This window comes from Momordica charantia, assembly GCF_013281855.1.
Source record: "Momordica charantia cultivar OHB3-1 chromosome 8 unlocalized genomic scaffold, Mcharantia_2.0 BLBB01000008.1, whole genome shotgun sequence".
NCBI classification, from domain to species: Eukaryota; Viridiplantae; Streptophyta; class Magnoliopsida; order Cucurbitales; family Cucurbitaceae; genus Momordica; species Momordica charantia.
The window spans coordinates 25,916,584-25,928,709 of NW_028275166.1; the positions used below are offsets into that span (position 1 = coordinate 25,916,584).

At 34.8% G+C, this 12,126-nt stretch overlaps 1 protein-coding gene across 1 annotated transcript; it reads left to right on the top strand.

Moving 5' to 3' along the window:
* The first annotated feature begins 94 nt into the window (after positions 1 to 94).
* On the top strand, positions 95 to 2,886 carry LOC111013297 (bifunctional protein FolD 2). The gene is made up of 5 exons (XM_022287725.2): positions 95 to 432; positions 543 to 726; positions 1,143 to 1,300; positions 1,506 to 1,718; positions 2,495 to 2,886. Exons 1-5 carry the CDS (start codon positions 319 to 321, stop codon positions 2,723 to 2,725), a joined length of 900 nt encoding a protein of 299 aa, XP_022143417.1. The 5' UTR covers positions 95 to 318; the 3' UTR covers positions 2,726 to 2,886.
* Positions 2,887 to 12,126: the final 9,240 nt, after the last annotated feature.

The following is a 12,126-nucleotide window of genomic DNA, read 5'->3' on the forward strand; positions in this document are numbered from 1 at the left end:
ACATCTTTTTTATTTTGATAGAGAAGTGTAAATTTTGTCAAATGGAATTATAATTTCTAAAAGAAATTGTATTATACAGGCAGATCAGCGATCTTTCTGAGATGGATCCATTTCACGAACAACAGTCCATCGCCCAAATCCAAGCCTGGGAAGAAAGGCCCAGCAGATTCTCCCGAGCGATTCCATGTCTCCAACTCAGTGAGTCTTCAATCCATCCTTCTCAATCTCAACTCATCCACTCCGTTTTGAATCTGTGTGCGCCATTATTACTGCAACAAATCCAGAACGGATAAGCGTTTCTCATTGTTACCTGCAAAAATGGCGTCCGATTCCGGCCATAAAGCTACGTTAATCGATGGCAAAGAAATCGCCCAGGCCGTCAGATCTGAAATCGCGGAGGAAGTGAACAAACTCTCTGAGAAACACGGAAAGGTTTTTTTTTTTTGATCAATTTCGATCTGATATTGTGCAACAATTTATGTGTTTAGCCGCGTCTGATTTTAGCATTTTGATCTTGTTCCTTATGGTGTGGATTTGCGAAGGTTCCGGGACTCGCGGTGGTGATTGTGGGGAGTAGAAAGGATTCACAGAGCTATGTAAAGATGAAGAGAAAGGCTTGCGCGGAAGTCGGAATCAAGTCCTTCGATTTTGATCTTCCTGAACAAGTGTCCGAGGCCGAATTGGTCGCCAAGATCCACGAGTTGAATGCGAATCCTGAAGTACATGGTTAATCTCTTCTCTACTTTTTGAATTCCTAGTGCCGACAATTGCATTGTTATATTATAGTAAATGCCTTTCTGCTAGATAAATGTTGCTTCGATTCGTTTTTCCAATCTGTAATAGATTTAATTGGAGCTTTTTATCTTATCTTTCTCTAAGCATATAGTTTATTCTTCTGAGAGCATCGCTTTTTAGTACTTTGCTTTTAAGTTTTTATAGAAATTTTCAAAATTACTTCTGTCTTCGAAAATATTCAATAGTGGCCATAAGTAGTTTTCACTGTTCTAGAAGTTATACTAAGCTTACCCTTATTATGTGATATTGGAGTTTTTGCATTTGGAAATTCAAGATTTTTTTGCATTTGAAAACTTTCGTTCAAATTTTCTCTCCAACATATTTATTGGTTTGTTGCTGTGAGACAGGTATATTGGTTCAGCTTCCTTTGCCAAAGCACATAAATGAAGAGAAAGTTTTAGCTGAAATCAGCATCGAGAAGGATGTAGATGGATTTCATCCTCTGAACATTGGGAAGCTTGCAATGAAAGGCAGAGATCCCTTATTCCTACCTTGCACTCCAAAGGCAATAACAAATGTTTATAAGCCTTAGAGAATAATCATTCAACTTGTTCTTAAATAAATCTTTGTCAACTGGAAGTGCAGTAGCCCCTTGTATATCATTGTTCAAGATTTCGATTTGTTTTTATGTAGATATTAGCTCAGAAAATGGAAGCTCATGTCATTAAGTTCACTTCATAGTCTCAGTAATAACGTTTTCTTATGTGCAGGGGTGTCTTGAGTTGCTGTCACGAAGTGGTATAAGTATTAGGGGAAAGAAGGCAGTTGTTATGGGGCGAAGCAACATAGTTGGATTACCAGTTTCATTACTGCTTCTGAAAGCAGATGCAACCGTGACGATTGTTCATTCGCGTTCTGTTGATCCAGAAAGCGTTGTCCGGGAAGCAGACATTGTAATTGCTGCAGCAGGACAGGCGCAAATGGTACGCTTGATTTTTCAATGGCATTGTTTTCCCCTCCCCCAATTCTTATATTTGAATATCTGTTTGGCTGCACTGAGAATTTCAGACTTGGGTTTCGAAGTTTACTCGAAAATGTTAGGAAATATGTTTAGGTGCTACATTAGTATTAGAAAAATAAAGGTTAATTTACAAATTTAGTCCCTAGATATTCATGTTTATTTCTGTTCAGTTAAAATATTGGTTCTATTTACTTTTATGAGAATGTGACATATTTATTGGACAAATATTAATTAGTTTGACACGAAGTGCTAGACAAATGATCGAAGGAAATTGATAGTGAAACAAAATAGAGTGACACCATCTATAAAATCATTTTATAGATAGGTCGCGTAAAGCACATGCCACTTTATTTTGTTAAATTATCTAACTTTTTTCAGCCATCTCTCTGCCTCATTGTGCCAAATCAGCCAACCATTTGTTCAAGTATGCAACATCATTATTTAGGTACAAACTTAATGCTAGAACTAATTAGAAACATAATTCATATTCAGGGACAGTAATTAGAAGTCTTTAAAGCTTGGATACCAATCAGATTCCAAGTCGTAATTTAATCTATTGAGAGTACTTAAACTTTGTCACATGCATGTGAATGATGGCTGTTGCACCATTTCAAACATGTCATCTGGTTACTAATATTCTTAAGATATATTTTTCTTTTTTTTTTTTCCTTTTATTTGTTGTAACAACTTTGTGAGAGACTTATTGGTGCATATTGTTGGTGGGTTGGTTGATGTTAGATCAAGGGCAGTTGGATCAAACCAGGTGCTGCAGTCATTGATGTTGGTACAAACGCAGTTGATGACCCAACCAGAAAGTCGGGCTACCGGCTGGTTGGGGATGTAGATTTCCAGGAAGCTTGTAAAGTGGCTGGTTGGATAACTCCTGTTCCTGGTGGCGTCGGCCCAATGACCGTCGCCATGCTGCTCAGGAACACTCTGGATGGAGCTAAGCGGGTGATCGAGCAGTGATACGATGTCGTTTCGGTGTTGAATCACTAAGAATAAGATGTTTCATATTTGGGGAGATAATTTTGTAGGAAATAAAAAATCCTTACAACTTCTGTGGATATTATGAAGAATTACTTTAGTTTGTTGAAAGTTGATATAGATCCGTGGAGTGTTCATTTTTCTCTGTGGGGACTTGCTCTAAACGAGAGGGGAATCTCCATTTAAGCTCTTCGTGGGTGGAGATGGGGACTAGAATACGTTGGCGAAACAAGAACTTTATTTGAGAAGGGGGAATTTTTTTGATAGGTGATAGGGTGGTTTTCCTTAGAGATAGAAAATTTGTTGCATTATCGATTATAAGATTTAGCTTACATGAATCGTTATTGGTTTGATAACAATAATAGCAGTCGTTTTATTGTGCTAAGAATCCACATGTATCAACAATTAAAAATTTGTATATGCTACATTTTCCCTACATTTTTCGTGCCTTATATTGTATATGTAGGCAAAGAAATATACATATGACACTGCCTTACATTTTGATAGATGATATTAATTTAATTCAATGACGTATCTATTATCGCGAGCGACAAATACGGGTTGGATGAAGATTTGTTTCTCCGGAGTACCAAAAATCCCAAAGCATGGTTGGATGACATCATTGTGAAGAGCATACCACCCTATCCTATCATTTTTTCTTTTAAGTGGTTTTAAGAATTTTTTAAGGATTCTCGATAGGGATTTAATCCTGAGATGAAGATTAATTTTTGGAAATTAAGCATCTGATTAGAAATTTATTTTAAAATGAGAATTGTTTTAGAAAAATAATTTTTTCCCCTCGGAAAATTCAACAGGCTGAAATGAGATGGGGGAAGACTTGCCCATTCCCATCCTTGCCCTATGAACAGGCTGTTTGGTTTAAGGTTTATGGAAATCAAAGATTTTTTTTTTTTTTTTTTTTGGTTGTGCGTAGAATGTCATTAAATTTTCATGAAAATAAATTTATGTATCTTTATTTTGTATGATTATTCTAATATCATGTTATTACTGTTGACAAAAAGTTGATATATTATTAAATTATTGTTTTATTACGTAGATATGTCATGAATGTTACTTGACTCATGAAGTTTTCCACGAGCCCATTCAGCAACATCTATTTCTTTCAAGTGCACACCTACATGTCCAAATATATCAAATAAATAATAATTTAGCGACATAAACTTTCTTCTAACAAACTTTTAACACATACATTTTTCAAGAATTTTGGAATGCACTAGGCATACAATTAAGAATTTTTGAGATTAAAGAGATCAAATTCACAAAGAAGAAAGAAAAAACCTACAAGATTAAGGATTATTTGATATATTCAACTAAAAATATTTAGATACTGATTAGTAACACTTATCGACTACCACTAAAAATTTGACAACTCTTAATTTTTTTGACAGATCTTTATATTTAAAAAAAAAAAAGGAGGAATAAATCTCTGTTTTTGGATTCCTCTATTCTACTGGTCAAAAATTTAATGATAGTCAACAACAACCAGATACCACCTAAGTATTGTTAATATTCAAGCGTCAGAGATCAAATTGAAACCAAATATAAATCAATTTATTTTCACAATAATCCCGAAGTAGTGTCTATAAAAAAAATTACTTAATTGAGAACACTTTGGTATATCCTTGAAATTTAAGCCATGCCTATCAGATAATTCATTTTTAACCAAGAACCAATTATTGTTCACTTCATATTATTCTCTATATTTTTTCACAAAATAACTTAATTATTACCCCAAAAATATATTCTTTCTATCTACTTATATCAATTTATCCAGTTTTGGAATAAATGGTGGTTAATTTAATATGTACCTATCGATTAAAGTCGTTGATAAGAATATAATAGTATGATATTATCTATTTTAGACAAAACTCTTATAATTAATCAAAAGATCTCGTAGCAATGGAAATAATTGTCCTCATTTATATACAATGAATATCATTTGCACATCTTGCACCCATAACACTCTGTCCATCGCGAGTTGTCGTCGCGTATTTTGTTGGGTATCTCCAAATAAACTCGGTGCATTGAACGAGACCGTGTCGGGCCGGATGAATAGCTCATTAAATTGACAAATGTGGAAGCATCCGAAAGTTTGTGGGACAATAAACACACAAAATTTATTCTCCACATTCAAATTGGTCAATTGAACAGACAACAAAGATTGAAGCTTTGGTCCTTTCCAAGTTCTTATATATAATATCGATTTATAGTGTGATTTTCGACTTTCGTTCCTAATTAAGTTTACTCAGAGAGCCAACCTTTTCAGGAAAAATGTTAGAAAAAAAATTCAACTTACAAATTTAGTCTAAAAAGATGAAAATATGATTGCGTCTGTTTTGTTTTAAAATATAACAACTTCAACTGGGTCTATAGATTTTAAATTTTTGGTTCAATTTAGTTAATGTTATTGTGCTTTACACGTGTTGAAGCCAAATTGAAATGTCTTTGGGCTTTTGGGCTTGGGCCTTTCTTTTTTCTTTAATAGTTGTTGTGTAGAGGCTCTCCCGGAGAGAGACATATGAATTCCTTTTGTAATTTTTTCCTCCAAGAATTGAGTGTTGCTGTCGATACACAGTGGATGTAGGCTTTAAGCTGAACCACTTTAAAATCCTCTGGTGTCCATCTTCTCTCTGGCTATTTTCTTCATTTCATCTGCTTTCAAGAAAAGAAAAAACAAGATTATTCCATAACAGTTATTAATTTAATGATGATGCGACATTATGAATTTTAAATGATTTGATGCAAAGTGATAGATAAAAGGTAGGATGAAATGGATAGTTTGACAAAATAGACTGATGACATAGTTGTTGGGATAGTGAAGTCAAAACAGATGATTCGTGTCTTACGTGAAAAATGATTTTCAATACTACTACGAATTCGTACAAAGAGTACGATATTTTTGTTTTATAAGAATTACAATATTGTTATCCAATAAAAATTATGATATTTCGATTTCTATAAATAGAGCCCTCTTGTAATTAATGTTTTATTTGTACAAAATCTAAATAAAAGAAACTGGTTGTAGGCAATGTGTGAAAAATAGTTTGTATCCCGTGGGTTTAGTGAGGGCATTTTTGATTGTGTAATCCTAGGTAGCCATTATATATCCATTGTAATATTACCAATTATGGTAGAATTTGCTTTTTGCAGAAGATTGGACGTAGTCCCCAAGATTGCAACGAACCAGTATAATCCATGTGGTGTTAAGCTTTTTCTATCTCTATCTTTTATTTCTTTGTTACTGTTTCTTACTTATATGCTTTTAACCTATAGGAGAGGAAAATCAAATAGTTATTGTTTGAAGAACATAGAGGAGAATCGATTGATCTATATTTTTTCCACATCAATTGGTATCAATAGCATTTATTTCATAGGGTCATGAGATTATCAAATAAGTTGAAGGATCATGAAGTTAGATGAGGCAAATTTCAGATATTAGAAGATACAGATTGATGACTACTTGACCTGCAATAAGTTAAATAAAGTTTTAAACGAACGACTATGAGGGATGAAAAATGAAGATTCGGTAGAAACGAATGAACATGTAGTTGTCATTATCAGATTGTGTTTGTCGATAAATGTAGCAAGTCTTGTAGCTAAAGAAACGACGACAATAGATATGATGAAAGCATTGAAGAATAAGTACGAAAAACCCCAAGCTAATAATAAGGTACATCTAATAAGAATATTTTTTAACATTCGCATGGAAGATAGTATTTCTGTCAATTCCCTCGTAAATGAGATCACAAATTTAATCAATCTTTTAGTAATGAAGTGAATGTTATTTTGTTGCTTATAACATCTTTACCTGAAAGTTGGGAAACGATGAAGACAAAAATGTCCAATTCGTTAGGAGATAACTCTTTGAAATTTTCAGAAGTTTGTGATGTGGTAATTGCTGAAGAAATTCGTAGGAAGGAGATCGGAAAAGAATCTACTTCTGGATAGGACTCTTGGCTATCCAAAAACGTAAAGAGAAAGTTGCGTCTAATAACAGGCAGCAAAAACATCGCCGGAGGGATTGGAAGAAAGATGCCGAATGTTTTCACTGCACAAAAAAAGTTCACATCAAGAAAAACTGTAGAATATTAAAAGATGATGTGAAAAGATATATGGTGGAGGCAAATGAAATTGTTGACGATGCCCTCGTGTGTGTTGAGAACCACACAAAAAAACAGGAAACCAATCATCAGAGTGGGTAATAGAATGTACGTGCAGCTTTAGTACACATATCTTAAAATAGAAGATTATTCACATATTTCAGGAAAAGGCAATCATTGTCACGTCAGGATGAGAATGGAAAGCTTTCCAAGATTAAAGGGATTGGAAATATACAATTGAAAATCAATATAGCCCTTTTGTTAATAGGTTTTATTTGTATAGAATCCAAATAAAGGAGACTTTAGTGGTGGTAGACAATGTGTGAAAATGGGTCTCTATCTCGTGGGTTTAGTGACAGTCTTTTTAATTGTGTAATCCTAAGTAGCCATTGTTAGGGTACTTAAAAGCAAGATAGTCATTGTATATTGATATATTGAGTGAGATCTCTATTGTAATATTTCCAATTTTAGTAGAACCAGATTGGGACGAACTAGTATAATCATGCGATGTTAAACATTTTTTTAATTCATATCTCTTATTCTTTTGTTATTGTTACTTATCTGATTTTAACTTGTGGAAGAGAAAAATCAAATAGTTCACATTTGAAGAATTTAGAGGCTCTTAGTAAGGCTCACTCACTCTAACAACATACCTTTTGCATGATGGGTTAGCAAAGAAAATGGGAACATCGGCTTAAGCCAATAGGTGTAGGCGCTTTCCAGAGGTGGAATCTTCAAGTTCTTCCTATTTGACCAAAAACCGATCGATCTTGCCATGAGCTAGTTGAAGAGAGCTCTAACAGGCCTTGGAGGACTGAACCCACCTATGTGAGGATCGATTGATCTATATTTTTTTCCATCAATAATTTTTTTTTCGAAAAAGTTAATATTTATTTAGTCAAATTATCTACTTTTTCTTCTAGTATCGATTCGCTTCATCGTACGAATTCAACCAATATTTGTCGAATAAGCATGCTAGATCACTATTCAATGAACAATAATAGTAGGGCCAGTTAGAATCATAAAAAATTTCAAACGATAATGTTAATGGATTCCCAAAAAATCAGGCAAACTCTTGCTAAAAAAAATTTCAAAACTCTTTTTATCTTTTATCTTTCAACATATTTAAGGTTGTCTATATACATTTATTGCCAATGATTTTGTTAAGTTAAATTATTATTTGTGCCAATCTTGAATATTCATAAATATTCCTAGGGATAATACTTATTATTCCCTAGGAATAATACTTCCACTATATGTTTCTTTGTTCTGTTTTATTTACTTTTCAAAAACTACCTTCACGAAAATCTAAATCTAAACTAAAACGAGAAAAAAAAAGGTTTTAGCGACTTAGTCTTGTTTTTAAAAAAATGTAAAAAACATATCCAAAAAAAATATTATAGAAAAGCAAGCATAGTTCTGAAACCAAAAACTAAAACCATAACAATTATCAAACACAGACTACAATGCTCTTCTGACCTTATTCCTATACCTTACCCTCGAGGACCTTAGTGCAATGTTCTTCAACCTCTTATTCCCATACGTCCTCACCCTCGCCCTTTGAAGGTCGTAACAATAATCAACTAAGATCTCAGTAAACTAATATTTGGCAGCTTTATTATTCAACCCTCCGCCCTCAACCTCTAAAGAGCACTACAATTATCAAACACGATCTTAGTAAACCAATCTTCGATCTCTTATTCTGTTAGAATCCATATAAATGAATTAAATTTACCTCACCCATCAGCTTAAGCTTTTGGGTTGAGTAGTGGTTTGTTGATTCTTAAGATGTTATCAGAGCAGGAGTTCCTATGTTCGAACCCCTGAGTTGTTGTTCCTCCCCATTTATTATAATTTCCATTTGTTGGGTCTTGATATTGTTTTCCAAGCCCACAAGTGAGAGGGAGTGTTAGAATCTATATAAATGAATTCTTCGGCCTCCATCAACGCAATTGAATTCTTTCTTACCATATCAGGTATTGTGACCCATGCCGACCAAGGAGAAAATCTTTTTCCTATAAGGAAAATGCCCATTTAAATTTTTCCTTGTCCTATTTAGTTTGGGCTTTTTTTATTTTCTCATTCCCTTTTAGTTTTTGTCATACCATCTATTATAAATAGAGATAGATGGGTCATTTGATTGATGTGCACAAATAGAGATTCGTGAAAATTCTCCAAGAAGAGAGAGTTTGAGAGCTAAATACTTGTGTATCCGTTCGAGAGGTTTGAAAGGCTTGTAGAGTGATTCATGAGCGTTTTCTGTGTGAGGAAAAACTGAGAGAAATCATTGTGAGGGGCTTGTAAACTCTTGGGAGATTTTTCCTGACATTTTAGTAGAACCTGCAACGGTAGCAGAAAACTGTACGTAGCCCACACTGGGTGAACTAGTATAAATCCGGCGTTTAATTTTCTTCTCCATACTCTTTATTTATCGTTCTTGTTACTTAGAAGTTTTAGATTATTTTATCTAATCCTTTTACATGTAGACTACATTTTTTTTTCACAACAATTGGTATCAGAGCAAGATTGAAGAACGATGACTGGAGAAGATAAATTGGTTATTTTTTATGGAACTGATTTTCCTACTGGAAGGATCAAATAGTAGATTATCTACATTCCAAGGAATTGGAATTGCCATTAGACAAGAAGCCGGATGACATGGAAGAAGCCAAATGGAAAAAGTTGGACAGGAAGGTGTTGGGTACAATTCGCCTAACATTAACAAAAAATGTGCAGAGCAGCGTAGCTAAGGAGACTACAACAATGGGCCTGATGAATGCAGTGTCCAACCTATATGAGAAGCCTTCAGTAAATAATAAGGTGTATCTCGCAACTAAATTTTTTACTTTGAAGATGGATGAAGGTATATCTGTGGTTGCCCATATAAATAATTTGATACGTTGATTAACAAATTAGTTGCTGTGGATTTAACATTTACAGATGAATTAAATGCTATCGTGTTCTTGAGATCCTTACCTGACAGTTGGGAGCCTATGAAGGCAGCTATTTCAAATTCTTGTGGAGAAGAGAAATTGAAATTTGCAGATGTCAGAGATGCAGCTCTTGGAGAGGAGATTCGCAGAAAGGATTCTGGTATTGCATCTACTTTTGGTACATCATTTAATATAGACAGAGGAAGAAATAATAACAGAGACTATGAAAAACGTGGAAAGTCAAAAAAACAACAGAATCAAGTCTAGAAACAGCAGACTATAATGTTGGAATTGTGGTAAGACAGGACATCTGAAAAGGAACTGCAAAGCCCCAAAGAAAACTGAGGGGAAAGAAGCTGGTGCAAATGTTGTTGCTGAAGAAATACATGATGCTCTAGTTCTTGCAGTTGAGGGCGCTCATAACACATGGGTGGTGGATTCAGGTGCGTCTTTTCATACAATAGGACAACGTGACATTCTTGAGAATCATGTTGCAGGAAATCATGGAAAGGTGTATCTTGCTGATGGAGAGCCTTTGGACATCATTGAGATTAGTGACGTTAATTTAAAAATGGCGAACGGTTCAGTCGGGAAGATTCACAAGGCACGTCACGCTCAGAATATGATGAAGAACCTGATTTCCGTGGGGCAGCTGGATAATGAAGGATGTGAAATATCCTTCGGTCAAGGAAACTGAAAAGTTACAAAGGGTTCCATGGTGATCGCTCGAGGAAGAAAGTTAGGAACTTTGTATGTCAACGACAACGACAAAGATATGATAGCTATTGTAGATCATTCAAGTCAGACCCAATTATGGCACAGTAGGCCGGGACAATATGAGTGAAAAAAGTATGAAAATTCTTCACTCTACAAGGAAACTAGAAGGACTTAAGGCAGTGGAACACAAGTTACGTGAAGGATGCATATTTGGGAAACAGAGTCGTGTCAGTTTCTCAAAGACAGGTTCAATGCCAAAGTCTACAAAATTGGAGTTGGTTCACACCGATGTGTGGGGGCCTTCTGAAGTTTCTTCCATTAGAGGTTCCAGATATTATGTAACTTTCATAGATGACTCAAGTAGGAAGATATGGACTTATTTTATTAAACATAAGTCTGATGTGTTTTCTATTTTCAAATCATGGAAGGCCATGGTAGAGAATAAGACAGGCCTAAAAATCAAAAGCTTAAGGTTAGATAATGGTGGTGAGTATGTTAGTAGGGAATTCAAGAAATATTGTGAAGACAGTGGAATTGTGATGGTAAAGACTATTCCATAGACGCCACAATAAAACGGTGTGGCAGAGAGAATGAACAGGACGCTGAATGAGCGTGCTAGGAGCATGAAAATACATGCAGGATTGCCTAAGATGTTTTGGACAGAGGCAATCAATTGTGTGACCTATCTGATCAATAGGAGCCCGACCACATCACTAGACTTCAAATTGCCTGAAGAAGTCTGGACTGGTAAACAGGTAAACCTTTCCCATCTAATGGTTTTTGACTGTGTATCTTACCTTCACATTGATGCTGCAGACAGGAGTAAATTGGATGCCAAATCCAAGAAATGTTTCTTTATTGGGTATGGTGGAGCTGAGATAGGTTACAGATTTTGGGATGACCAAAACAAGAAGATAATCAGAAGCAAGAACGTGATCTTCAATGAGAAAGTCTTATACAAAGACAGAAATAAAGTTGATTCAGGAAAGAAAGAGTTAGATGGAAGCATAGAGAATACTCAGTATATAAGTCCTCCTAAGGTTGAGACTAAAACAATAGAGATTTAAGATCAGAATACAATTACTTCTGAAGAAACAGTTGTGGGATTTGATGAACAACTTGTGGAATCTAATGAACCAGTTGTGGAAATTGATCAGGTTTAGAGAACACCACCACCAACAGTTAGAAGATCTAGCAGAACAATCAGACCACCACAGAGGTATTCCCATACATTGAATTACATTTTACTGACTGACAGAGGTGAACCTGAATGTTATGAAGAGGCGGTTCAGCTGGAAGACTCTGTTAAGTGGGAGTTAGCCATGAAAGATGAAATGAATTCTCTAATGATCAATCAGACATGACAAATTGTTGAGTTACCAAGAGCTAAGAAAGCTTTGCAGAATAAATGGGTATATAGAATCAAACAGGAGTTGGACGACAGCAAAAGATACAAAGCAAGACTTGTAGTCAAAGACTTTCAATAAAAAGAAGGTATTGACTTTAATGAGATTTTCTTTCCCGTAGTTAAACTAACTACCATTAGGACTGTTGTATCGATAGTGGCAGAAGAAGATTTGTTCATAGAACAAATGAATGTAAAAACAGCTTT

Bases quoted from the DNA above. Each gene is read 5' to 3' on its own strand.
- LOC111013297 (XM_022287725.2), top strand. From the start codon at position 319: ATGGCGTCCGATTCCGGCCATAAAGCTACGTTAATCGATGGCAAAGAA. The intron at 433-542 runs GTTTTTTTTTTT...GGATTTGCGAAG, and splicing joins TCTCTGAGAAACACGGAAAG to GTTCCGGGACTCGCGGTGGT. The intron at 1,301-1,505 runs GCAATAACAAAT...TCTTATGTGCAG, and splicing joins TCCTACCTTGCACTCCAAAG to GGGTGTCTTGAGTTGCTGTC.